Here is a 27,147-nt window from a genome sequence, read left to right as displayed (position 1 = left end):
AAAGGCAACACATTTTTTATCCAATTTGTTTTTTATTTCTGTTTAGTGCTGAGCTTATCGGCTCAGGACGACCAGCTATTGGAATAGTATTCTGTTGTGCAGCATTACACACTTGCATTCATAGGTCCGCAGGTACACTATCCATCTCTTCTGTACTGTACTATGAAAAACACTGTCGCACACTGGAATGTTTTCGAAGACTTTTATACTCTTTGTAAATGAATGGCCAAATCCCAATCCCATTGAGGGTCAGTGGGAAAATTCTCATGGAAGTCACTGATGTTAGAACAAAATCCTATCTGTAGACATAGAATCCATGGGCCAAACTCTGCTTGTCTTACTTGCACAATAATCCCACTGACTGCAGTGGGACCATCCATCTGAGAAAGTGGGAGCAGGAGTCGGCCTTATACCACTTCAGTGGCTTGAGATGAAGAACAAGGGATAGACTGAGGAAGATACATGATGTTCAGTTAGTCAGATTGTAGGGGTGTGTGTATACATGTGCTCCATCCAGACGTAGGGCCTGATCCTTCTTCTGTTGAACTTTTGCTATTAACTTGAATGGGAACAGGGCCCAATCCTAAGTGGTGCTGAGCATCTGCAACTCAGTCCCACTGACTGCTCAGGATTTGGCCTCAGTGACTAAGTAACTGTTATAAACTCATTAACCCATTCAAGCGTGAGTGGTTACACTGTCATAAAATATACTCCTTGTCTTTTGACCTTGCAATGCTCCCGAGATGAGGGTACAGCATAACATTATGCCTACATTTCCAGCATGTATTATTGATGGATTGACCTCTGTAAAGGGAATGCGTATTTAAGACTATGAATACTGCATCCACTTACTGCCATTCATTAAAGGAGAGATCTCAAAGCCCACTTGATTTTTCATCAAGAGCAACATAAAGTGTAATCCTGTAAAATACAACTGAATGGAAAATTGATTTTGGGAAACAAACAGAGCAGCAGTGTCTGCAAAAAGGTGTCACCAATTAAAATCAAACGTTTTTGGAAAGCTTTACAAGGAAAGGAGTATCAAACTATTCACTTGAAATACAAAAAGCACAGGAATATTTTCAGCAGATACTAGAATAAAATGCACACTGATTACATTAGTCTTTAAAAAAAAAAAGGAAAGGAAACCATCATTTTCACATAAACAGAAATCATTACCTTCAAGAGCTAATTTAAATCCTTCAAAAACATCAACAAAGGCTATCCCTGTACTTAACAATCAAGGTCACACTGCTAATTCACAATAAGGTACCATCTACTCACCATTTTCATCTCCTGCATTTTGCTTTTCTCATGGGTCCTCATTCTGATTTAAGTGACACAAGCTAATGATACAGCAGTCATAGAAATTCTCAACCGAGACTTTTTTTTTTTACTGCAAATATAGAATGTATGATCATTTTCTATATTTGCTAATCTTCCTTTTAAAATCCTTTTACTCCAACATGAAAGAAAATATGAACAGTGAGAACCGCACATTCAAATTGGCAATCTCCCTCCTGCTTTCACCCCAGTCCATTTATTAGCATGACAAGTTACAAAAATGTTGTCTGTGACTATTTTTCAAAATTGATCAATCTGCTGGCTAAACTTTTAAAGGCCCAATCTAATTCCCCTTGCTGTCAGTATCAATCTTTCCATTGACTTCACTGGAAATAAATCAGCTTGCGACCCTTAGTACCAAAGCTTGATTCTATTGGCTTTAATGAGAGTTTTGCCATTGACTTCCATGACACCAACATTTGGGCTCTTAGTGACACTAATCCTGCAAAGACTTATGTGCTTAACTTTTAAGTATGTGAGAAGTCCCATTCTACTTAAAGTTAAATACATGCCTCAGTCATTGTAGGACTGGGGCCAAAGAGACCTGCAGATTCACTTGCCTGCCAAGCTCCAGAAATCCCTTTTCAATGAGCCAAGTAAATTCCTGCCAAAGCCATGAAATTCTCTATCTTCTGCGATTTTTTGTTTTTTCCTTCACTTTCCCCCGTTTCTCTGACCTCTCAACGTCAGGGAGGCTGTGGTGGGGTGAGAGACTCATGGATGGATTTGGTAGGTTGGGGTTGGATCTGAGCACCGGTAAAGGGTGGAATGTGAACAGGTTTGGCAGCTGGGAGGTAGGGTTAGATTACTGGTTTAGCAGACAGAAGTGGTTGCATGCAGGTCTGGATGCAGGGTCTTGTTTCGGACTCTCATCTGTATCATATTTATTCAACTGCTCTACCGTTAAAAGGAGCCATTACTAAAATAAAGAGCTGCCTCTGATCAACTGTGTGTATGATAGAGACAGGGAGGAGTGAGAGATGGACAGATGACCACACCTACCAAATATGCATATTTCTCAAGTGAATTAAAGTGTACTTTAATTACTGTATATACTAATCATAACAACTATAGTAGAGGGAGGAGACTCAATACAATTTTAGATGTCACATTCAAATAAGCTTTATTGTGGCATTCACAATAATTTCCTTTGATGAAATCTGTGGCAAATCCTGAACAAAGTCAAGGAGGCACTCGGCAAATACTGCTCTCCACCAAGAAGGTTTTCTTAGTTTCCTAAACTGGTCACTTTTTCCTCTTCCTTAAAAAATGCCTCTTAGAACTTAGTTACCACTATTGTCAAACACCCCCCAGCCCCTTTCCAGCCACTAAAAATATCTTTGGCCTGATCTCGGGGACTAATTCTTCTGCCACAGCACAGCTTGGAAGATCCACGTAGCAACTTGAGCAGTGCTCTAAGTTGTGTTGTCTGCAAAGGCTACTCTGGCAGCCAGGAACCACAGCAATATTCTGCAATATTCAGGCCCTCTTTCTGTTGGTAATATCCCTGCCATGTTGCCTTCTCTCGGAAAATCCCCAGTTGGCTAGTTAAATTGCTTTTCCATCTGCTTTGTGCTACTGGAGCTGTGCAAAGGAGGTGGAATGGGACCATGAGCAGGCCCCTTGTATTTAATAGGATGGAAATATGGGATGCCATCTAATGATGCAAATATATTTTCCATTTGAAAATGCTATAGACATGAACTTATATAGAAGGCTTTTGTAGAGGGCGTGGGGGAAGTTTCTGGCTTTAATAAGCAAAAATTCCCCATTGAAGTATAATACCTGATTAATAATTGTTTGTGTACTAAGTTTCTGCCCACACTAAATTTTATACTTATCTCACCATATGTTTGATATGGCCACATTTCTCATGAATGGCAAAGCCACAGGTGGGTCATACCAGTCATTTCAAACAAGTCCCAGCAGAGAGAGAGGGATGGATGAGGGCAGGTGATGACCTCAAAGATGCATAATTACTGTGATTTTTTGTTCATATTTTATCGCAGAACAGTGCCAGGGGTCTCTACACTGCATGTATACATATATACTGCGTGTGTGTTATACAACTATCTATAGCCAATGTTAAATTTTACAAGTGAGAGGGAGAAAATAATCCAGAAATTTAATCTTAAATTTTGGGGATAGACTGTATTTGAAAACATTTTGTAGACCATTATGCCACAAGGTAGAAGAGCTTTGGATTATATCATCAAAAAGAACAGATATTCATCAGGATATTTACAATTCGCAGCGTTGTGACTGGGCACACCTTGTACTTCACTTCAAACAAATATTTCACAGCAACACGTAGCATGATGGGGGCCCTGCGATACTAACTCAGCAGACAGCATCACTTCTACATTCCCTTATTTTCCATGATCTAGGAAGTCAATAAGGCCTTGTTCACACAAACTCGTAGTGGATTAACTTAAGATGTGTTTTTAAACTGATTTAGTTAAATTGGTGCAAGTTGTCTTGTATAGACAAGGCCTAAGTTTGCCCCTCTGACACCCTAACAGCCTTTCATGATATGACAGCATAATTCTGTGTATTCTGGAGTTCCCCAGTGTGAACATGGTAATGCACAACTCTGTAAATACAATCAATACTTCCCATTCTAGAAAGTCCCCATACACCATATTATCATGATAAACGAGAACAGCACCAAAGGAGTAATGGCAGGCTACCAGCCTAAACTTCATTTAGTTTTAAAAATATATTCCTATTTATGTGAACATCAAGGGAATCTGTGTTCCATGCATTTATAGACTTCATAAATAATTTTGGTGAGAAGAAGTTGTTATAATCTATAATTTTAACCACAATAGGTTCTTTACAAAGGTGGTTGAACAGCATTATTCCCATGTTACAGTCGGGGCAACTGAGACACAGAAGTTAAGTGACTTTACAGAGCAAGTTGGTGGCTGATTTGGGAGGAAAGCCTATGACTCCTGACCCTCAGTGCCATTCTTAAACCACTAGAGACTAGTCCATGGCTACCCTATGTGCTAAAGCTAAGACTGAATTACTTGCTCAAATTATGTATGTCCTCAATCCTGTCAGTTTGAGTCACAATTTTATGTAATCAGCTAAACACTTTCCATGAGTACTGTGCATCAAGGGTACTTCTGGTTCCAGTCTGTAAATGAGACAACAGGGCATTGTCATTACTGCAGCACTTTACGGATAGATAAAGACAAGAGCAATACTGTTATTGAACACTGCGAGCCAGATCCTGGGCTGTCTTGGGACAGTACAAAGCTCTTCTGGTCCCAGATGACTTCCCCCTGCATAGCGGGACTTGTGGGTTACAACAGCTACAGTAGAGACTCTTCCACCACCGCCACCTCTTCGGGCCCCCAGTGTAGGGGGCATAGCTGAGAGAAGGGAGATGGCAAAGGCTCTGTCATGCCCCAGGATCCATGGCTACCAGGATAACCTTTGGGGCCATTGGCAACTAGAGCAATTTGAAGCAAGTGGGTTCTAAGGTGAAGTGGGAGCCTGGCCTAGCACAGATCAGCCCAGGAGCAGGGAAGCACAAAGGTGGCATAAAGCCACCTCTGCACAGCCCCCTCCTGAGCTGCACTGAGTGCGCCTCAGCCCCAAATCAGGATCTGGGCCTGTGGCTAGGACAAAATCTGGACTTGTCAATATTTTGCATTTTAATAGGTTTCAGAGTAGCAGCCGTGTTAGTCTGTATTCGCAAAAAGAAAAGGAGTATTTGTGGCACCTTAGAGACTAACAAATTTATTAGAGCATAAGCTTTCGTGAGCTACAGCTCACTTCATCGGATGCATTTGGTGGAAAAAACAGAGGAGAGATTTATATACACACACACTAACAAATTTATTAGAGCATAAGCTTTCGTGAGCTACAGCTCACTTCATCGGATGCATTTGGTGGAAAAAACAGAGGAGAGATTTATATACACACACACAGAGAACATCATGTTCTCTGTGTGTGTGTATATAAATCTCTCCTCTGTTTTTTCCACCAAATGCATCCGATGAAGTGAGCTGTAGCTCACGAAAGCTTATGCTCTAATAAATTTGTTAGTCTCTAAGGTGCCACAAGTACTCCTTTTCTTTTTGCATTTTAATGTAATACCAAACTGTTGAATGCTAATTAGAAGCTGCATTTGTTACCTACTGTAGCTACATAGACCCAGTGCACCATCCTAAAATGGTGTCCCTGACCGGAATGACTGTGGTTTTGCAGGAGGATGTTTCTAATGGAGGAGATGGCAACTGAACTAGAATAATACGTTTTCTAGCCCTGATTTCTGTTAGGTAGAGCTGTGAAAGCTGTCATCTCCGACGAGTATGTACAGACTTCAAAAGAATTGCCGTGTGTAATGCTGCCTCTATCAACCATCACAAAATTCACAAGTATGGAAAAGTGTATGGAAGCATAAAATTAATAGAGAGGAAAACTAAATACAGGAGACAGACAGCTAGGCGAGAACACTGCTACTTCCAGTGCAGTGGACAAGGTTCCAGGATCTTTCTTCTATCATCCAACCATATTCACATTACAAAAATCATTGTTATGGGTCCAATCCTGCAAATGGCTAAGCACCATCATCTCCCACTAACTGGGAGTGGAGGGTTCACAGGATCAGCCCTATGGCTCAATGGTCATCAGACTCTCTCTTTAGACTCATTTGAGTTTTGGGTTTTTTTCCTTCCAGCTTTCCTGAGGTAGCAGACCTGGACATCTTCCTTCCTATGTTTCAAATCTTTTAAAGAAGAAGAGGGGAATAAGGAGGACAGACATGAGGAATTATCCTATCTATTGCGCAGGGAGGCTCAATTTGAAGCATTCCATTACCACAGTTCCCCACAAAAACATTCAAAAGTGGAGTTTATTTTTATAAGTATCACCTTGAAAGACATTAAGGACACAGTGTTGGTTTGGTGATTTATACAATGATCCTTAAAGGGCATGACATATAACATCACGTCTGGGGCTGACTCTCCATTGCACCTTGTGTAGTCATTTACACTTGTACAGAAGGAGCATTCTGATTTGGTAGTATTTTACACCCCATAAACAACTGTACAAAGTCAAGGCTATGGAGCATCAGATTCTGGATAACACTGACTACTGAGTAGAGTGTACTGCTATAGTGAAACATCTGCAGAACTTCTGTGCATGAAAGAGCTTTCAGAAGACAAATCAACCCATTCCTTCTGTTGTTCGGCAAGTTTTTCTGCCAAGCATTTTATTAAAACAGGGTCCACTTTGGAGTCAAATTTATTGGCAAACCAGTGTCCATAATTTATAAGCCACCTTAATTCTGAAGCTCCATAGATGCACACACTGCGAAGATGTGTACCAGTACAAGGAGGGTATAAGTGGTCCTCCAGGTAATTCCATTTCACCAGGCGTGTTTTGCTTTGCAGGTCTGTTATATCTTGAGCTGACCTTGAAATCTCCCCAGGTATTCCAGGCAGACGTGCAAGGGTTGCCCAGAAATGTTCATCTGGAGAATAAGTGTCCTTGGACCATTCAAAAAAATCTTTAGCAAGAGAGTTTTCAAAGGTATATTGGATGAATTCTCGACTTAAAACAAAATAGGCACTGCCTACAAAAACCTCAATGTTATGAGGTGGTGGCTCTTTAGAAATGTTGGTTTTTACAGGCATCTGCATGTACTTATAAGGCACTGTCTCAAGTTCATAGTGATATGTGAATCGTTCCCTTTTGCTGCTACTTGGCTTTACGGTCTCCAGCATGTTTCCTCCATTGAGTTTCTTCAAATCAGATACCAATTCAAAGTTTGACCTCAAAGGAAAGTCTTGACCACACAAATTAATAACATACTTCCACGGAAACGACGACCTCATCAAGTCGGACAAACAATTAAAATCTGCTTGGAGCCTAGAAACGTGTGCATATTCCACTATCTCCAATTTAGATGCAATGAAAATATTGGGGAAGCACTTAGCTAAATTGTCCATAGCACATTTGAAAGTATTAGTGGACTTTTGGTCATAATGAATGCAGTAAATATTTTGATGGCTGTATATTGTGTGTATGATTCTTTCAACCATTATTGCATCTTTGTGAACAACCAAAGAGTAGGCTAATGGGAAACTTTCCTCCTCCAGGGAAACGGGCTTTAGGTGGTATCCTCTAAGTGTATAATACACCTGACAATCGCTGGTCATAGCTATAACGTCTTCATCTTCTAAATCAATGATGTCTTTTCTTCTTATCTCTAAACTCTTGCCAATTTCACCGGGTTCTTGTTCGTATATACACGAACAGTTAATTTCATACTGGAAATCGTTTCTAAGATGGGAGTATTTGTTTTTAACATAAGAAGAAGTGCTTAAAAAGTGCTCAACCAAATAAATACCTTTGTGAGGGAATAAGAGTCTTTCAACATTGAGGAGTTTCAGAAGTGCAAGCAGCCACACCGTTAAAAACAGGATCAGGATCTTTTGTCTCATGGGATACTTGAAGGGACACTTATATCTCTTCATTCTGTAGGAAGACAGCAATATAGTGAGATTTTAATCATGGAAGGGTACAGTAAAGATATTGCAGCTTCTGCTAGAAACAAAACCGCATTGATTTGGCTACAGCTTAAAAACAAAGACAGCAGAAAGACAGGGCATTGAAAACCCTATTATTTTCTTATATTAAACCTCACTTAGTAGCAGCAAATCATAAGCATGTTAATTCAGGGTCAGATTTTGTCAGCCTTGTTTGCAGCAAGCTGTTCCTCATGCTGAAGTAGCACAGTGAAGTCAATGGAACACTTTGCAGAGTAAGATACTATTCAGCCTGAGTAAGGGTGTCTGTATTGCCAACTCCCTTTCATCTCCACCTGCACTCCCCCAAGGAAAAAACTAGCAGCAGTTCCTGGCATTGCAGAAGTGCAATTTTCATCTCTATGCTACTAGGGAGTTGGGCTGAATTTAGCCCCTTGGCTAAAATCCTATTGAATTCAGTGGAAGCAGGATCAGAACCATACAGTTATTTTTTTACAGGTCAGTTAATAGTGGATATTTATTTTGTTCAGATATTTTAAATATTGCTTTTTAAAATTAAAAATAAAGAATTAAAGCCAGTGCTTTAAAAATCAGACAGAGCATCCTCTTTATCAACAGCATTGGGGCTGGCCAATGTGTGGGTTTATAAGCCAGGAGGAGGGGTAAGGTACTTCCCCCCCAACACCTCCAGGTATGGCTGATCCTTGCACAGAAGACCCTGCCCTCCCCTCAGGTGTAAGGGCCGCTCCCAGATGGTGGCAGCAACTGCTGTGAAGGAAGTGGTGGTGAGATAGGGTCATAGCCCTGGGAGCAATGGAGGGGAGCACACAGTGCACCCTTCTGCCTTCTGGAGCTCTGGGAGTCTGCTGCAAAAGCACTGCCGAGGTCTAGGTTGTACAACAGCATATTAAAAGGCACCTGCCATGTAACAGCTTTTAAACTTAGGTTTTTATTCCAATGAAAGCGAAGCACAATGATCCTTTCTCCAGGTGTTTTTTGCTTTCAGCAGCAGAGTGTGAAGAGCATCATGTCTATTACTGGATTAAAATGAGACAGGACTCAGCATCCAGGTGCGATCTTAGTTATAACTCCATTTTCCCTCTTAATGGAACTGCTCATGCATAGAGCAGTCTGCAATGTTTTTTCTCTGAAAGGAGCTGTTTAGCTACCACTGTATGAGTGTGTGGTTAATAGGAAGGCAAAGAGCAGAAGACAGCTTTGCTACCTTATGGTCATATGTTTTGTTGAATTTGAAAAATATGAAACTGAACCAGGGTGACCAGACAGCAAATGTGAAAAGATCGGGATGGGGGTGGGGGTGGGGGTAATAGGAGCCTATATAAGAAAAACAAAAAACAAAATCAGGACTGTCCCTATAAAATCGGGATATCTGGTCACCCTAAACTGAACAGTCAGCAAAGAATACACGTGGAAACTGCTGTGGCAAGGCCTTCTTCAGGAAATGTGCATAGGAAGTACTATTCAATTCTTGGTTTGCAAAATTGCTACAAGATCAGGAGCACCTCAGCCACAGAATGCGTTGATTAATACACTAACAACTATATAGGTATCTGCAATGAAATAAGATAATTTTGGAATAGCTTTTGAACTCAGTGTCTGGCCTCAGGATTAGGGGAATCCACAGATGGCATAAAACCAGTATAACTGTCTCTATACTTCTATCCCCAGCACTCCCCCATGTCATAGGCAAACTAGAGGTGGGTGGGTGAAGGGAGCTGGTGTCTTGTTGAAGTCTGTTGCATCTGATGAAGTGAGCTGTAGCTCACGAAAGCTTATGCTCAAATAAATTTGTTAGTCTCTAAGGTGCCACAAGTACTCCTTTTCTTTTTGCAAATACAGACTAACATGGCTGCTACTCTGAATCCTAATGACCTGTAATTCTGTAGCAACTTAGCCTTAGAGCTGCTCTACATTATCCTAGAGTCCAAAACAACCTCAGTTAGCTCCAGGATTGGGGAAGGGTGTGTAGATGGTTTACAGCCACTATTTCCTCCCTCCTCAGCTCAATTCCTGCACCAGTGTAGCTGAACCTAAGTGTCCATCCCTTTGTGCCTCTAATCCTGATCTCAATTACAAGAGCAAACCTCCCATTAAATTCAGTGTGAGTTTATGTGAGAGCAAAATGGGTCCTTTGGGGCACATTTTCAGCCCAGGATTAACTAGAGTTTGTTTTTGCACTCATGAGTTTACAAATGCAAAAAACTGCAAAGGATAAAATTGTGGGCCCAATTATAAGTGGGTACAATTAGTCACTTGGATGTCTACGTAACTGCTCTGAAGGTGCAACCATATATTCAGAAGTCCAAGTGACATTTATTGAGGGTGCAAATAATTCAGATGCACTTATTACACAATATTAGGGTGTACAAGTTATAGGCACAAAATCAAAGGCCAGCAGCTGAAAACCAGGCTCTCTTTGGATGTCCTTTTTATTTTTATTGTTTTCTTTCTTTCTTCAGGCTGTCTGCTGTCCTTCCCACCTTTTCTTTTCCCTGTATGTCTTTCTCCTCCTTAATTATTTACTTTTTGGTGAAGCTGTGAAGAATTTCTTCAACACTCGCCCCTTCCTCCTTCTCCTCCTCTCCCCCACTTCATGCTCCTTTAAGCTTCCAGTATGAACTGATATCGAGAGCAGGATCTTTGTGGTGATCAGTGACTCTCACTGCTGAGCATGTATGCAGCTGTGGTGTTCCCACCTCATATGGATGCCTATACTGTGTCTGCCAGGTTCCCAGCATCCACTCAAGTCAACAGAACATTGTGAGCATCACAGTGAATGGTTCTTGAGGCATGTTAGAGACTAGGGGAGCAGACAGGTGAGCCTGGGAAGATCTTTCACAGGATCTAGACCCAGGTAAGAACTAACAGCCTTTTCTCTCGAACTTTATCAACAGTCTGAAGATTGACTCATAACAAAAACAGACAGGAACAACAAATCTCCATTCACAAAAAGACAAAAGAACATAAGAATGGCCATTTTGGGTCAGACCAATGGTTCACTTAGCCCAGTATCCTGTCTTCTGACACTGAGTGGTGTCAAAAGCTTCAGATGGAATTAATAGAACAGGGCAATTAATCGAGTGATCCATCCCCTGCCATCCACTCCCGGCATCTGGCAGTCAGAGCCTTAGGGACACCCAGAGCAATGAACCATCTTGGCTAATAGTCATTGATGGACCTATCCCCCATTTACCAAATTTACCTAATTCTTTTTTTAACTCAGTTATACTTTTGGCCTTCACAACATCCCCTAGCAATGAGTTCCACAGGTGGACTGTATGTTGTGTGAAGATGTACTTCCTTATGTTTGTTTTAAACCGGCTGCCTATTAATTTCATTGGGTGACCCCTGGTTGTTGTGTTATGTGAAGGGGTAAATAAGACTTCCTTAGTCACTGTCTCCACTCCACTCATGCTTTTCTAACACCATTTTCTATCACATTTCCCCTGAGTCGTCTCTTTTCCAAGCTGAATAGTCCCAGTCTTTTTAATCTCTCCTCATATGGAAGCGGTTCCATGCTCTACTCATTTGTGTTGCCCTTCTCTGTACTTTTTCCAATTCTAATCTTTTTTTTTTTTTTTTTTTTTTTTTGAGATGGGGTGACCAGAACTACATACAGTATTTCAGGTGTGCTTACCATGGATTTCTATAATGACATGATATTTTCAGTCTTATTATCTCTCTCTTTCCTAAGGATTCCTAATGTTCTGTTAGCTTTTTTGATGGCTGCACCAACATCCTTTGCTGGCAGCTGTTTGTTTAGCTTCACTTCTTCTCTGAGCTCCTCCCAATTCAAATAGCTTTCCCTTTGCCTACTTAGCTCTTTTCTTAGCCCATGCTCCTGAAGCCAACCCCACTCCAAAGGCTGCTTAGAACCAATGACAGGTTTCAAGCCCTAGTACAGAAGACCTCATGGAGGGAGAAACCTCTGACTCATTTTTGCTTTTCCATGGCAGGAAATGGAACGGATTCTCAAACTGCATGAATCGGATCCCCCTATGCCAGCCAACAAACAGCTCACCTGAATTCCCGGAGGTCAGTACATCCTTCACTCTTCAAAAGTACAAGACACTCTGGACACAAGACCTGACAGCCTGACCCAGGCCCTTCCTGATTGGTGATAGAGTCCTGAGCAACTGGTGCCATTCATGACTGAAATAACCAATGCTTTATTAATTAGCATTATGAAGGCATTCTATGCCAACTCAAAATGCTGCATTAAAATGGAAAACAGATTGAGTAAGCCATTCAGCACCAAGACAGGTGTAAAGCAGGCATGTGTCCTGTCTCCTTTTTTGTTTATGCTAGTCATTGACTATGGATTAAAACAATGAGACAGTGATACGTATGGCCTAAAATGAAACAATTCAAGGCTATTTGATGTAGACTTTGCTGACGGCATCACTCTTTATCAATGAAGATGTCAACAGACTACAAAAATGCACAAACCAAGTAAAAGAAGTAATGGAGAAGATACGTTTGAGATACAATGCAAAGAAATGTAAAGTCATGTTAATGGGGACTATCGGGACAAATATCAAAATCGAAGAAGAGAAACTGGAGAAGGTGGACAATTTTACATATCTTGGAAGTATCATCAGCCAAGATGGTACTAGTTCTGAGGAAAGAAGAAGAAGAAGAAGAACAAGAATCAAGAAAGCAAACGCTGTATTTGGAAGACTCAAAAACATCTCCCTCAAGACAAAACTGAACGCATACAAAGCAATTGTTATTGCCATCACAACATATAGCAGTGAGACATGGCAACTTACCAAGAAAGATACGCAAAAGTTGGATGCATTTCATCACAAATGTCTGAGAAGAATATTGGGAACAACTTATAGAGATAGGAAGACGAAGTCAGAAAAATGACTGGATAAGGCACCCTCTCACAAATAATGTACAAAAATCGACATAGGTGGCTGGGACATGCTGAGAATGGAAAAAGAATGCTTACCTAATACCGCTCTTGAATGGAAGCCAGAAAACGCAAGAAGAGAGGAAGAGTGCAAATAACATGGAAATGAACCGTTCTGAATGACATCAAGCACATCAACATGAAATAGGAATATTTGGCGAGAAGGGCAGTTGACAGGCTAGGATGGCAAATGAGAGTAATTCAATGTGCAGGAAAGCATGGGATGGGCTAAGGTCTAAGGTAAGGTCTAATTCAATGAAGGAACTTTTCCTTCAAACACACAGTAGTGTTATTAACAGTGAAGAAAACAACCCAAATACATTGGTTTTAGCCAACTATCAGCCAGTATCTCAAACCTTCCATTCCTGTCCTAGCTCATAGAGATGCTAGTCAAAGGCCAACTATAAACTCTCCTGACTGAAGTCAATATCTTAGACCTGGCACAATCTGGATTCAGACAAGGACCTGGGACAAAAACAGTTTTAGTAGCACTGATGGATGATCTCCTCCTGACAATGGATAGAGGGCAGACATCCATTCTCATCCTCCTGGACATCTCTACAGCATTCAACACTCTTGACCTGAGATACTGCTATCCTGTTTCAGAGAGGTGGCAGAGATCCAGGTTAATGCGCTGAAATGGTCTGAGTCCTTCCTGGAGAGGTGCACCCAAAGAATAGTGATAGAAAATTAAACCTCCATGACTAGACTCTTCATTTATGGGGTTCCACAAGGTTAAATTCTCTCTCTGGTCCTATTCAGGATCCACCTATGGCCAGCGATGAACTGGTCAGACTACATGGACTCAAGTGCCAGCAATATGAAGTTGATACACAACTCTAACTATTCTCCACCATATATGACCACACCACTACCACCAAGATGGCCCAATGTTTAGATGAGATCAGCTCATGAATGAAGAACAACTGGCTGAAGCTGAGCCCTGCTGGTAGGCAGAGGAAAGCACACTTCAAAGAGTTTGCAGCCTAGGTGCAGACTCCTTTGACTGAAGGCACACACACCCAATTCGTCAATTCAATCAATAGCTTAGGAGTGCTGTTGGATTCTTAGCTGACATTAAGCTCTCACATAGCAGCATCTGGGAGAAATGCTTTCTACCATCTCCTGTTGGCTAGGAGACCGTGTCCCATCCTGGTGGATGATGAGCTGGCCTCAGTTAGACACACCTTCATCACTTCCCATCTGGGTTATAGCAATGGGATAAACCTGGGCATGAAGCCATTAGCCTTTAAGAAACTCCAGCTAGCACAGAACTTCTCCTTAGCAACATGGTTACCGCAAGCACATCAGACCTATCTACACTGGCTTTCCATAGAACATGAAGTCAAGTTCAAGGTCTCTGTTCTTATCTTCAAGATGCTGAGTGGCCTGTGCTCAGCATATCTAAAAGATTGCCTACAGCCCTCAGAGGAAGACTGTGGTTGACAATGCCACCCCTCTGGCAGAAAGGAGATGTCCACCTCATCTGTGCAGGAGACCATGCTCTCTCAGGGGCAAGTTCGTCAATTCCAAGTACACAAGATATTTTTTCAGCCAGCCTGCCCTAACAAACACAAAGCATGTATGTTTAAAAAACCCAAAACCCTACCAAAACATAACACTCCACTGCACACATCATTCTCCCTCTGGGGAAAGGATGAGAGAGAGAGAGGGATGTCAGTCTTGACTAAGGCTAAGATTTTGTCATGGATATTTTTAGTAAAAGTCATGGACAGGTCACAGGCAATAAATAAAAATTCACAAAAGCCTGTGACCTGTCCATGACTTTTACTAAAAATATCCATGATAAAAAGGGAAGAGGCTGAGCAGCTGTGGGGTAGCTGGGAGCTCCGGGGGCCCTCACCACCCATGGGGGCTCGGAGCTCCAGGTCTCCCCTTCACTCACAGCTCAGAGCTGCAGGGTCCCCCTGTCCTCAGCGGCAGCAGGAGCTGCAGGGGTCCCTCGGCCATCCACAGTGGTGGGGAGCTCTGGGATACCCCCTCTGCTGTTTGCAGTGGCAAGGAGCTGTGGGGTACCCCTGCTGTTCATGGTGGCTCGGAGCTTGGGGGCCCTGCTGCCTCAGATGGTGGGGATACCTCACAGCTCCCTGCCACTGCGGGAGGTGGTGGGACCCTGCAGCTCCCAGCCACTGGGGCTGAAGCCACGGAGGTCTTTGGAAGTCATGGATTCTATGACTTCCAAGACCTCTGTGACAAAATCGTAGTCTTAGTCATGATGCTTAATGCGCTACTGAAAAGCGCTCCGATACTATGATGATGAGAGTGATACAAGAACCTATACAGAATAGAATAGAAATGCCCAAGTTTACCCTTCTCCTTGGCCTCTCGTTATCTAATCCAATCTCTGGCTGTGCCTAATAACGTATCTCAGGTGCTTATACCATTCCTCTAATTAAGTTCCATTTTCCTTATGTGTTGCATGCAGGGTTAATATTTTTTTCCCCTTATGTAGGATTGTTATGGCAGGAAAGGAGGTGGGAGTCGCCACCTTCTTTTGATGCTCCTGCCAAGATCGGGTCCCGCCAAGGTTATGCCAGCTGGTAGGTGTAGTAATTCATCTACCTGCCTAAGGATAGTCCCTCAGGACTCAGTGAAGGCTTATTACATCTTGTAGCCCTCACTACTCTGCACTGACTATGCAGCCTGTCTAAGTTAGAGCGGGGACTTGCTAGCAATGTAGATAGTAATGACAGAAGGTAAATCAGGACTTTTATTTACCTTTCCACATAATGCAAGACCACCATAAAACTGCTAAGCAACACATTTAAAACTGATTTAGGAAACACTTTCTAACCTTGCGCCAGGCTCATTATATGTTGTATCATAGAGACCAAGAGCTCAGAAGCTTTGTAAGTGTAGGCATTTATCTGACTAATGTGAACATCCACAGTTACATGAGACAGGACACAAGTAGGGATAGGGCATATGAACCATTGTGTTTCAAGGTATGTGCTGAGGTTAGCTTAGTAATATAATCATTGTTTGTCCTGCCTCCATGGCTCTGTCTACACTGGTGTCTGTCTGTCTACACCTAACTGCCAGGTTTTCAGAGCAAAAACCACTAACAGGCATCTTATTTCACATGACCTATTATGCTATTGTCTGCATGTGTGTTTGGCTACTGATAGGCCAGTCTAGATGGATTCACAGCTGCATCCTTCTCTGTTCCTGTGTTGTTGTTTTTTTTTGCAAGACACAGATTTGAGCAGCTTTATAAGTATGAAAACCACAAATTATCTCAGGCAGTTTGTGATGGCCTTGTGTAAGTGGGTAAGGGAGAAGAGAGAGAGATTGGAGGAGCCTCTCTCTTCCTGGTGTTGCTGCAACAGGGGTCAACTACAGTTACTGTCCTTGCACTCCCTGAATGTAGAGATGCTCCAGGCTAACCCAAGTGGCTGTAGCCAACCCAAAGTGGGTGGAGTAGGGGTGGGGCCTGCTCCTCTCAGTACAGGCATCAGTGTTGAGCTGGATGCACACTATGCCCTTCAAATTGGTGGCAGGCTGCCGCTCCACCACGAGGAGGCGGTGGAGGAATTTTGCAGTTCCCCAGGGGCTCCCCCTGCAGTGCAGCTGCATCATAACCCCCACAAGGAAGGACAAGCCTTAAACCCACAATCTAGCCCCCCACCCCAGCCAGCCCCCTCTTTTTTGTCTGTAAGATACTAGCCAGACACATCTCACACTCTAGCCAGATACTAGCTAGAGTAAATCAGGAGCTGTTCCAACGAAGTCAGCGGAATTTCACTGCTGTAAATCCAGTCCAAGAACAGGATCACGTCCTTCCTTAGCAGTGATTGTTCCTCGGCAGTCACCAACTTGGGCAGACTACAGAAGTTGGCACTAATGTAGCTACACTGATGTAGTTAGACCTGGGCAAACCCCAGCTATTTGCACACCATAGCACACCAGTGCAAAACAGGGCTTTCACTTGGGTAAGTCACACAGAGTGACCCTCCTGACTTATAGCAGTGCAGGGTATCTATACTGTGAGTTTGCACTCATGTAATTACATAGGGACAAATACACCAGTGTAGACAGACCATGGAGGCAGGACAAACAATGATTATATTACTAAGCTAAGAATTAATACAACAATACAGAAGGCGTTGAAATCCTACTGAGAGATACAGAGCCCCACCTAGCATACTAGTCTATAGACCAACCCACTGACTTGAGAAACCCCAGACAAGGCTCTGCACAGTGTAAACAGAAACCTGCTCTTGAGATTCTTCTGGAGACATATGCTAAATAAAGTTAAAGTATGATAATCGCTGCAGTGACTCAACCGAGTCACAGCTCTTTAAATACAGTACCATGTGCCTAGCACAGCCTACCCCGCATGCTTCTCCAAATATCCCTTTGTGGGTGGCCAGTCAGATTCTGTCACAATCAGGAACAGGATCTTCAAAGATCAAAGCACAGAGAGGACTCTCTGCATGCTGATCTCTCCCATCCTGCGCAGAGCAGGAGTCAACAACTTTCACTGAGGCCTTGCTCTGATCCTGGCCACCCCCCACTTTGGACCCTCTGGAAGGACCCTCCATGGATCCAGAGTGCTGCTTGTGGGGAGGAATCTAGAAAGGGAGGGCCAAGGGAACACATCATTCCGTCAACCCAGCAACAACAAATCCAGCTAAAACAGCCTCAGTCGCCTTCTATGCTGGGAAATCAAAACAGCCTTCTCCTCACAACACACATACACTTCCAAAGAAGTTCTCAAAGTAGCAATGGGTGGGGGGAGTTTCCTATGTCAGCAATCCAGGAGGAGGACAGGGGCTCTGGATCTGGAATGGAAGCACAGGACTTCTGTGTGGCTCTCCCCCAAGATCTATATGGATATTAGATGATCCACCAGCTCAAGGGGAATAGCTCCCCTGCAGTCTCTGTAAGGGGCTCAACCTGGCCTCCTTAACAAACCTAGTGGGATTCTCCACCCACCTGCCCACCGAGAGCAGACAGCTCTGATAACACCAAACAGTCTTGGTTGCTCTGTTTGGAGTTAAAAAGACATTTCCAGACACTCTGACATTTTATGGTACCAATGTCTGTAGAATGTTCAAATCCAGGGCAGTTCATCTGAAGATGTTTTTGTTTGACACATGCATATCTGCAGCTTGTCCGAGATGAAATCTGTTGTATCCAAAGCAGGGGTGTCCAACCTCTGGCCCTCCAGGCTCTAAATTGTGGCCCTCAGAGACGATTGGATTAAGAAAAAAATGTGTATTTGATTAGGAGTTCAGTGTGTGTTCCCAGAGCCATGCCCTGTGATTTCTAAATGGAAGTATTTGAATGTGTTCGGGGGCCTCATTTCTCCCAGTGCCTCCCACTGCTTTGACTACAGTCAGGAATGGATCCTGATGGGAGGCTGGAGCGCTCTGAACAGCTACTGTCCCTCCCCTGCTGTTCCTCAGCCTGAGAGGCACAAAGTGAGTGGAACAAGGCAGAGAATCTGTCCCCCTTAAGTGTGGATTGTGGTCTCTTGACTTCTTTGAAGCAATAAGTTCCACTGTCATGCTGCAAGTGTTGGACACTGCTGATTGAAAAGATATTCAGAGTTTCTCATTCATAAAGCCATGAACGCTGTTCAAGATCCTTCCGAGTACACATTTAACAAAAAATGAATCCACTCACAAGCATGGGGGTGAGGGCAAATTCTGACCCCATGCAGCTGGGCTTCACCGATGTAACTGAGAGCAGAATTGAGTCCAGGGTGCATAACTAAATGCTATCAATTCTGAGTGCCCACTTGCAGACCACAGAGGTCAATTACAATTGTTTTGCCTGACAGTAAATCTCTAGAATTCGCAGCTGATTATTTGGAAAAATCAAACTAAAATTAGAACATGGGTATCAGTTGAAGGGGTTCAGCTGGGACGGGCCAGTGGTTCCACTGACATCAGATGCAGTTAATTCAGAGGAACCATAAACCTTATGTGTTGGCAACCGGTGGCCAGTAAAAGCCCCACTTGACATTTTAAAGAATATGTACGTTAATCCTGGTATCCCAGACAAAATCCGGGTGGAATAACTATGATCTGCAGCAAGCATCCAGCTTTTAATTAAGTTAAGGGAACCATATATATGAAAAGAATTTGGCCCATAGTTTGTGAACAGAAGATAACATTATTGACTACAGTGCATGAGAAACTTTATAAGCTAGCACACACTATAGTATGAGATCCTGCTATGTGAGATGGGAATTCCAGTGCACTGCATGGAGTTATTGCATGATATTTAGGAACATTTCATGGCAACTAGAAGATAATGGGTGTGCCCATTGTGGTTAAAGTTAATCTCTCTGGAGAGATTTTAAGTTTGGTTTCTGTTTATAGGCTACTCTGGAAAAATATGATCACCTTATTTCCTTCCTATTTCATGAATTCTTTGTACTCTAGCTATTTAATCAACACATAGGGCCTATCACACTGGTATCTAAGTTCTTCAAGCTACTTGTGACCGGCAGTGCTCTGACAATTAGGAGCACTAGATCGGTTTCTGACCTCACATCAGTGTAACTGGAGAGTAACTCCTGGGAAGTCAGTGGAGATAAAGTGGCATAAAACTGGCACACAAGTTCTGAATGAGGCTCATTGTCTTGAAATTGCTAAGGGCAGCAACAGAACCTGGAATTTCAGGGCCAAGATTGCAGGTCCATTTCAGAATTAAACGAGAACAGAAGGGCTTTGCACCAATTCACCAATCACTCTAGCTATAGGCAAACTAGGCACCACCGAACCAACAGATGGCTCAACATATCCTCCCACACTGTTCTGAGAGGGACAGCACACTGACGTTTTGCCTTGGGCAGCAGATTGTCTTGACCAGCTCAGTGACAGCATTGCTATTTCAGCTGGGTTTCAGGGCAAGAAAAGCTTAAATTGGGCTTCAAATGAACTAAACACGTTTATGGACTCAAATAATCAGAAGAGGATAGTAAACATAATCTATGGGCTATATCTGAAGACCTGGACTTAGGCATGATTTAATTTGACTAAGTCTCTAACGATTTATGTAGGGAGCATTTGGGTTGTTGGGAGATTTTAAATGTTTTACTGCAGCTCCTGACTATTATTACTATTGTTACCATAAACTGTGTGTACACAAAGTAACAACAAATCCCAGGCTCCTTGTGAAACTCAGAGATGCCAATGACCTTTTCATGCACCACCAACTTTTAGATACATTGACTGTACACAAGAAGAGAGGACTGCCTCCGACCTCTTCTGGGTAACTCTTTCCTGCATTAGACCATTCTGTGCTCAGTACTGCTTCTTGCCTGCTTCCCACACAAGCAGCTGTGTCTAGCTGCTTCCTGAACTAGCAATGGGGGGAAGTGGGTCACATCAGGACTGCAAGCCAGGGGAAGAGGAGGAGGTGGTGGTTCTCAGTTGTTCTCAACAACTTTTTCCACCCCTAGATTCCTCACCCAGCCTTTCCAGAAGGCATCACTCCTCCCTGGCATTGGGCTCCCATGTGGCCATGCAAAAAACTCTAGATTCTAGAAAAACAGCCAACTGACATACCATACACTTGGGAATTAACCAGTGTCCAAGGATATATTTAAAGTAATAGTTACACTGTTTAAACTACATTTAAAAAAAAATCCAAATTTATTCATCTTTTGGGTTACACATTAAGATAATTCAGTCCTGCCCTCATAGGGAGGGGATAACCATGAAGAACATTTGTTGAAATCCAAGGGGGGACAGTTCTGATGAGGGCCACTGGTTATGCTCAGACCTGAAGGTCACCTGAACCAGAGTTCTGGATCTAATCTGTCCAGAAGGACAAACTTGTCAATGGCAAGATCCGACATAACTGCTTCTACCCAGAGTCTTGTCCAACCTTTCCCATGAACTGTTGACACATTTCTAATCTTTGTTCAAATGGTGCTATTTTACTGATGGCATCTTTGCAAGGGATTATTTGTGATCATAAGGAATTCTGCCATTACTAGATACTTTATCTGATTTCCTCCTCACATTGTTTCTGTTTCTATGCAGCATGCACAGAATATAATTGCTTCAGTGACCCAAGTCAGGAGCTGCCAGATGGGTCTGCCAATTATGTAGTCCCACCATGCTATCTTGTTAACCCTGCTAAGGAAGATTCAGTAGTGATCCACACAGATTCACTTGCTGACTGTATTCATATTTCTGGTGGGTAAAATCCTACCTTAAGAGTTTCACTTCTATATCCTAAGTCCTAGTATTTGTTCACATCAGAGGGTACATTGTATTTATATAATTATCTATTTGTATTTATACATCTATTGTATTTGTTCACATCAGAGGATACATCTACACTTCAGTATAAACCCCACAGCACCAAGTCTCAGAACGCAGGTTGGCTGCCTCAGGCTCATGGAACTAAAAATCGCATTGTAGACTTTTCGGTTCAGGCTGGAGCCCGGGCACTGAAACCCCATAAGGTAGCTGGGTGCACAGATTTATTTCTCGTTCCCTATAGTACCAGATGCACCCAACGTTAACTATTTTACCTGTCTGTCAGTTACTCAGTCCTAGGTGTCTGTATGTTCTTTAAACTTCCTGTATGTTCTTTTCCATCCGTCTTAGGTATTTACATGGCCCAAATCACCATAGTATCTGATCACCTGATGCATTTTAATATATTCATCCTCACTACACCTTGTGAGGGAGGGAAGAACTATTATCACTATTTTACAGATGGCAACTGAGAAACTGAGTGACTTGCCCAAGGTCACACAGGAAGTCTGTGGCAGAGCAGGAAAATGAATGTAGGTCTCCTGAGTCCTAGGATACTGCTCTAACCACCAGACCATTCTTCCCCTCAAGCAAAGTTTAGGTCCGGCCCCCTGTTATGTTATTTGATTGGGACATCTCAGTGCCCAAGATTCAGTAGGCAAATTTCTTCCCCTCATATGTCCCAAATTATTGTGTCATGCCAGCTGAGAGCCGGAGATGCGGAACCCAGCAGGGGGGGGAAATAAGTATAAGGCCTAGGGATAAGTAAAGATATAGTTAATGGCAAAATTTTCAAACTTAGTTGCCTAAAAGTTAAGCATCTAAATCCATATTTGGACTCCTAATTAAACATAACCTGATGTGAAAGCCCCGATATGCTTTCCATGGGACATGAAATTTAGGTTAACATGGAGAGAACTGGGGAGGGTTTGCAGAGGGCATTAGAAGGAGAGAGGATGATGCTTCCCTGTTAAGCTGCAATGGGAGGGGAAACATACTGAGTCACCAGCCACCCTCAGCTAGTTATTCACAAGTTCTCTATGAGCACAAAGCAGCTCACATTACTACTGAGTTCCTTATGGACTCTTTGGTTTGAACCTTTGCTGTGGATCAGATACTTCAAGGCTATTATTCCACACAGGAATCCTCACCACTCCAACTTATACCTGCTGAGTCAACAACATTGCTCAAATCAACATTCAGTCTAAACCTACCTTTTGAACTTTGCTTTATCTTCTTTCCTTGGGAAAGTGTTCTAGAAAGCTTTGCTCGAGGGACACCATGACTGACTGAATACACAAGAGTAGTTGTTTTTCTCCATCCTCCTAGAACCCACAAACAATATTCCAAGCTTCAGTATCCTCTTTAACTATGTTTTAATCGAGTACTCAGCCATGTATATGTGAGGACCAGGGGGAACATTCCTGCCTGCAAAGAAAAAAAACATAAATAAAAATGTTAATTAAAAAGTACAGTAACTGTGGAAGTGTTATGTAATAAGCACATCTCTTTAGCTGCTTATATTTAGTTCATAATTTAAACAGCTTGGTTTCGTGATTTCACTGTACCAAATCCTCTACTACCCATTCTTAGCATGAATTGTGTGACATTACTGCTGTCTTTAACTATGGACATCTTCTAATACCCACAATGACCTGAGTTTGACATTTGCTCAGAATTTCTCCTGATAGCAGGAGAACTATGTAAAAGAACATTTGGCATCTGAAAAATTTGATCTCAGTCCGTTGTTCAAATGTACCGCTTAATACACTGAGGCGTAGCACCTGAGGCTGTCACTCATTTTCTTGTTATACAATGGAACATAATATCTGCTCCTGATAGTACCTGGATCTGGCAAACTTGAAAAATACGGTTTTGGAAAACTGCAAGTAAAGACATTTTTTTTTTTATTAGACACCAGTTACTTTGAAAGACATTGGGCCTAATTCAACTTTCAGAAACCCTGGTATAAAACAGAAGTAACTCTCTCCAAGTCAGTGGAGTTCCACTAGTAAGCAGTTCCTGTATAAGTGGGAAGAGAAACAGGCTTTATTTCTTCAGATCAGTTGCAGTACAAGCAGCAAGAAATTTTGCTCAGATGTTCAGTTTTTGAAATTTTGATTCATGTGTTTAGAAAGAAATATATTTCAACCTCAGAGGTACGATTGTGATCAGAAAGGCAACATCGTAATTTCTGCAAAAGCATATGACATACACACACAATATCTACACTCTACCCCAGCACTATATAAGAGGGGAGATATCATTACAAACCTACACTGAGTTAACTGGGTCTCCAAGTGCATCTTCTTTTATGCATCTGTTTTTGGATGGTAAACTCCTTGCCGCAGGAATGGTCTTATTGTTTTGTCTTACACAGTGCCCAGAACATCATGGGTCAAATTTTCTAAAGCACTTACGTAACTTAGAAGTGTAAATCCCATTGCTTTTCAATTGGACTTAAACTTCTAAATCACTCAGGTGCTTTTGAAAATGTTGGCCCATTTTCTCTTAAAAATAATCTGCAATAATAATTCTCATCTCAGTGTTTTCACCTTGATTTACAATTACAAGGGGCCTAATGATCCTCTGAGACAGCGGCATTGGAACAATTTTTATTGTGGGGGTGCTGAAAGTCACTGAACAAAACTGTAAACCCTGTACATGATGGAAACCACTTAAACCACTACCACACCGCCAGCTCCCCTAGTTCCAACACCCCTGCTCTGAGATCCATGTTGCCATTCTTTCTTCCCACTCCTCCTCTCTACAAAATCAGAGATCCTCTGATGTATGTATGGGCATGTATTGCCTTCTCCAAAACTCATGGGAATCTGCAAAACAGTAAATGTAGCTTGAAGCTTCAAAGAATTTTTTCATTGTCCCTCTCTATATCTTGAAATCACTATTCATGGGCAGGGGGAATGGGCTATCAGTAGCTGCTGATGGAAGAAGCTCCCGCAGCATGGCTCCAATAAAGCTGAGCTACCGAGAATCCTAAAGGGATCATGGGGCCACAAAGCCAGGCTGAAGGCTCAACACCTAGATGTACCCAGCCTCGCAGACCTCAGGATATATGTGTGGAACCCTCTGTTCATTGCACAGGAGGACAAACCCCAACCCCTGGAATAATTTAGGGGAACTTCTGTGGACCAGATACTCAACTGGTGTAAATCAGTGTTGCTGTATGAAATTAAATGAAACAGTGATATACATCAGCCAAAGATCTGGCCTATTATGTGGAACTTCATGGCTAATTTTGCTCCCAATGACCTAATCCATGTATTTTTCTGTGGGATAGGGTGATCAGGTTTGCAGCATGGGAAAAGGAGAGTTCACCAACTCTCTTTACTGCTAACTTGTCTTCTCTAGGGGGAAATGTTCTCCTGGCTAGATTAGCACTTAACATTTTTTAACTTTTTACCTCTACTAGAAAAAACTGGTCTTGAGTTTAACAAGAATAAATGTACTAGGAAGCTAAGTGTTACTATAGATTAATGCATTAGCCTTTCATCTGCAGAGACCTAACATCAAATGATAAAAAACAAATTTGAATGGCTCAGCCAACTTCTAAGTGGTATTGTAATGGGGAACCAAAATTTACTAAGAAGTTGGCATGATTAACAGTTGCTGCTCATAAAAAGGCCTAAAACTAGAACCGTAAGGCATGAGTGCTGCAGATCAGACTGGAAGTGCCTTAGCAGAATGAGTTTGTAGTAATCTGAATGCCTGACCACAACCAGTAAACCCAGTTCTTCATTTTTACGAGCCTAACGGTTCTCCTCAAATTGATTTTAAAAACATCCAGTATTCCTGTCAGAAATCTCAAGCAATACACCACTGACAAGAACATGGAATCTCCATCTTGGAGGAAAACCCTTGGTATCTTTCACTAACTACAAAAAAGAAGATCTAAAATTTTGAATGCTCTGATCCTCCTCCCGCTTCCACCTACATGAGATAGAAGTAGTCAGTGGCATTGCACTGGTGTGAAGCTGATGCAGGTGACAGCAGAATCAGGCCCATGTGCACCGTCTCCCCCCCCCCCCCACACACACACTTACCCTGTCTATTCCTTGTTTCATTTATTTCAATGGAGTGACAGATGCGGTGCATAGAGCTGAAGCACAAGCAGCAAATGTAAACATGCAATACAATTCCTACAAGCTATCCTGTAACAATGTACTTACATCTTCTCCAGATGGCAAGTTTACAGTTACAAATGTGTGGCTAGTAAAAAACAAAAACAAACAAACAAAAGTAGCATGCCCTTCTGGTGCAACACCTGGCACAGAATATTCATTATTAATTACATTTATTAATAAGTTTTCAAGGAGCATTCAGCACAAATACCGACTGCGGAGCCTAAATTATGCGACCGTTTTTGCAACATTTGGCCATGCACTGTAAACACTGTGCCAAAAAATGTAGACAGAGTAAAAGATTCCTTGCCTGAAAGAACTTACAGTCTAAAGAATGGTTCTCAAACTTTCCAGACAACTGTACCCCTTTCAGGAGTCCGATTACTCCCTGAGGCTCCTCGGAGCACAAAGAGGACGCTCAAGTGCCCGTCCCTGGCCCGGCAGCACCGAGCTCGAACACGGACTTTACCTTTGCAGCCATCTGGCCGAGCGCAGCAACTCAGTGGCTCTGGGCCTCCCCGCGGGTCCCTCCGGGGCTTCCTTTCAGCTGGCGACCTTTGCTCGTCCCGCGCCGCGCCGGGCCGGGCCGAGCCGAGCCGAGCCAGCCGGCGTCCCCGGGAGGCAGCGAGCGCTCGCGGCGGCGAATACCCGTGAGCGAGCCCCTGCGCGCCTCTCCTCGGCTCGCTCGCTCCGTCCCTCCCCCGCCGCCCGCCGGGGCCCGGGAGGCAGAAGTCGCTGCTGTGGCCTCCGCGCTCGGCAGCTTTGGACACGATCCGTCACGAGCCCGCCCCGAGCCGCGGCGCGCCGCTGCCCCCCCCCCCCCGCGGGGCGGCGCCTGTGCGAAAGTTTGGGTGAGTGAGTCCCGCCTGGCAAACTGGGGGGGAGCCCGGCGAGCGAAGTTACAGCGGAGCCGGGGGGCGGGGACCAGGCTTCCCGGCAGGGGAGCGGCTCTGAGCCGGGGCTGGCTGGGCGGGAAGTTCCCGGGCCAGACTCTCGGACGAAGGCGCCGCGGAGCGGGGAGCCCGGGAGCTGGGAGGCAGCGCGCGGGCTGCAGCAGATGTTAGCAGCCGGCAGAAGTGGGGCGGAGGCGCGCCGGGCTCTCCCTGCCTGGCTGCGGGGCGGACTGAGCTCCCCAGGGCGTGACGGGAAAGGAGGGACGCCTCCGCCTTCCTCAGCCTGCCCGGCCGGCAGGAGCGAGAGGCAGAAGCGCTGGGATGTTGCGGGAACAGCTGGAGGGGCCCGCAATCCAGCTGTGCCCGGAGAGGCCGCGCCCCGCCCCGCGCCGCCCCGCGCCGCTGGGGCTTGGCTCCCTGGCGGCGGGGTCGCTTTTGCAACCGGCGAACGCTTTGCGCATCGTCTGGGGGTAATTGTGCCTCGATGTTGGAGCCAGAAAGGGAACACTCACCGACATCCATCAACCCCCCTCCCCGTTCCCATTCCGGATATGACTTTGGCACTCAGGGAAGTGAGTGGTGACAGAAGGGGCTGGGGGGAGTTCAGCGCCTAACTGTTGCCTTTAAAAACGGGTTACTCCATTTCACAGCCTCGACTCTCTATCCCAGCTGACTGGAGCACAAAACCTTGCAGCCAGTGAATCTTAATTACATCTCAAGGTCACGCCTTTCTCTTTCTAGTTTGTGACCTAAATTTGGGAGAAGATATGCTTAGAAATGTTATAGCAGGCTACTTCTTTATTTTTAAAGGGATTCACTTTTGCATAGGGTTTATGATGCTGACAGTCACTGAGATCATGTGAATTGGCATCAATCCTCCACTAACACAGGCTGTTTCCTCTCCAGATAAGCCCTAGGGGGACTCTGAAAGTTATGACAACCTGAAGTGTTGACTGGGGAAAGCAACCGGTTTATGTGCGGAAAAAGACGGTTACTCACCTTTGTAATTGTTGTTCTTCGACATGTGTTGCTCATATCCATTCCAATTAGGTGTGTGCGTGCCACGTGCTCAATCAT

General features: G+C 43.6%; 1 protein-coding gene across 1 annotated transcript; it reads right to left on the bottom strand.

Annotated features, from left to right (window-relative positions):
- Positions 1-5,441: 5,441 nt before the first annotated feature.
- GCNT4 (glucosaminyl (N-acetyl) transferase 4) lies at positions 5,442-26,377 on the bottom strand. The gene is made up of 3 exons (XM_038403626.2): positions 25,647-26,377; positions 22,250-22,463; positions 5,442-7,839 (listed from the first exon to the last, which is right to left on the bottom strand). The coding sequence occupies exon 3, from the start codon at positions 7,836-7,838 to the stop codon at positions 6,471-6,473; it is 1,368 nt and encodes a 455-aa protein (XP_038259554.1). The 5' UTR covers position 7,839; positions 22,250-22,463; positions 25,647-26,377; the 3' UTR covers positions 5,442-6,470.
- Between the last annotated feature and the right edge of the window lie 770 nt (positions 26,378-27,147).

Source organism: Dermochelys coriacea, chromosome 5, assembly GCF_009764565.3.
Source record: "Dermochelys coriacea isolate rDerCor1 chromosome 5, rDerCor1.pri.v4, whole genome shotgun sequence".
Lineage (NCBI taxonomy): Eukaryota > Metazoa > Chordata > Testudines > Dermochelyidae > Dermochelys > Dermochelys coriacea.
This window is presented reverse-complemented; position numbering and strand designations above follow the sequence as displayed.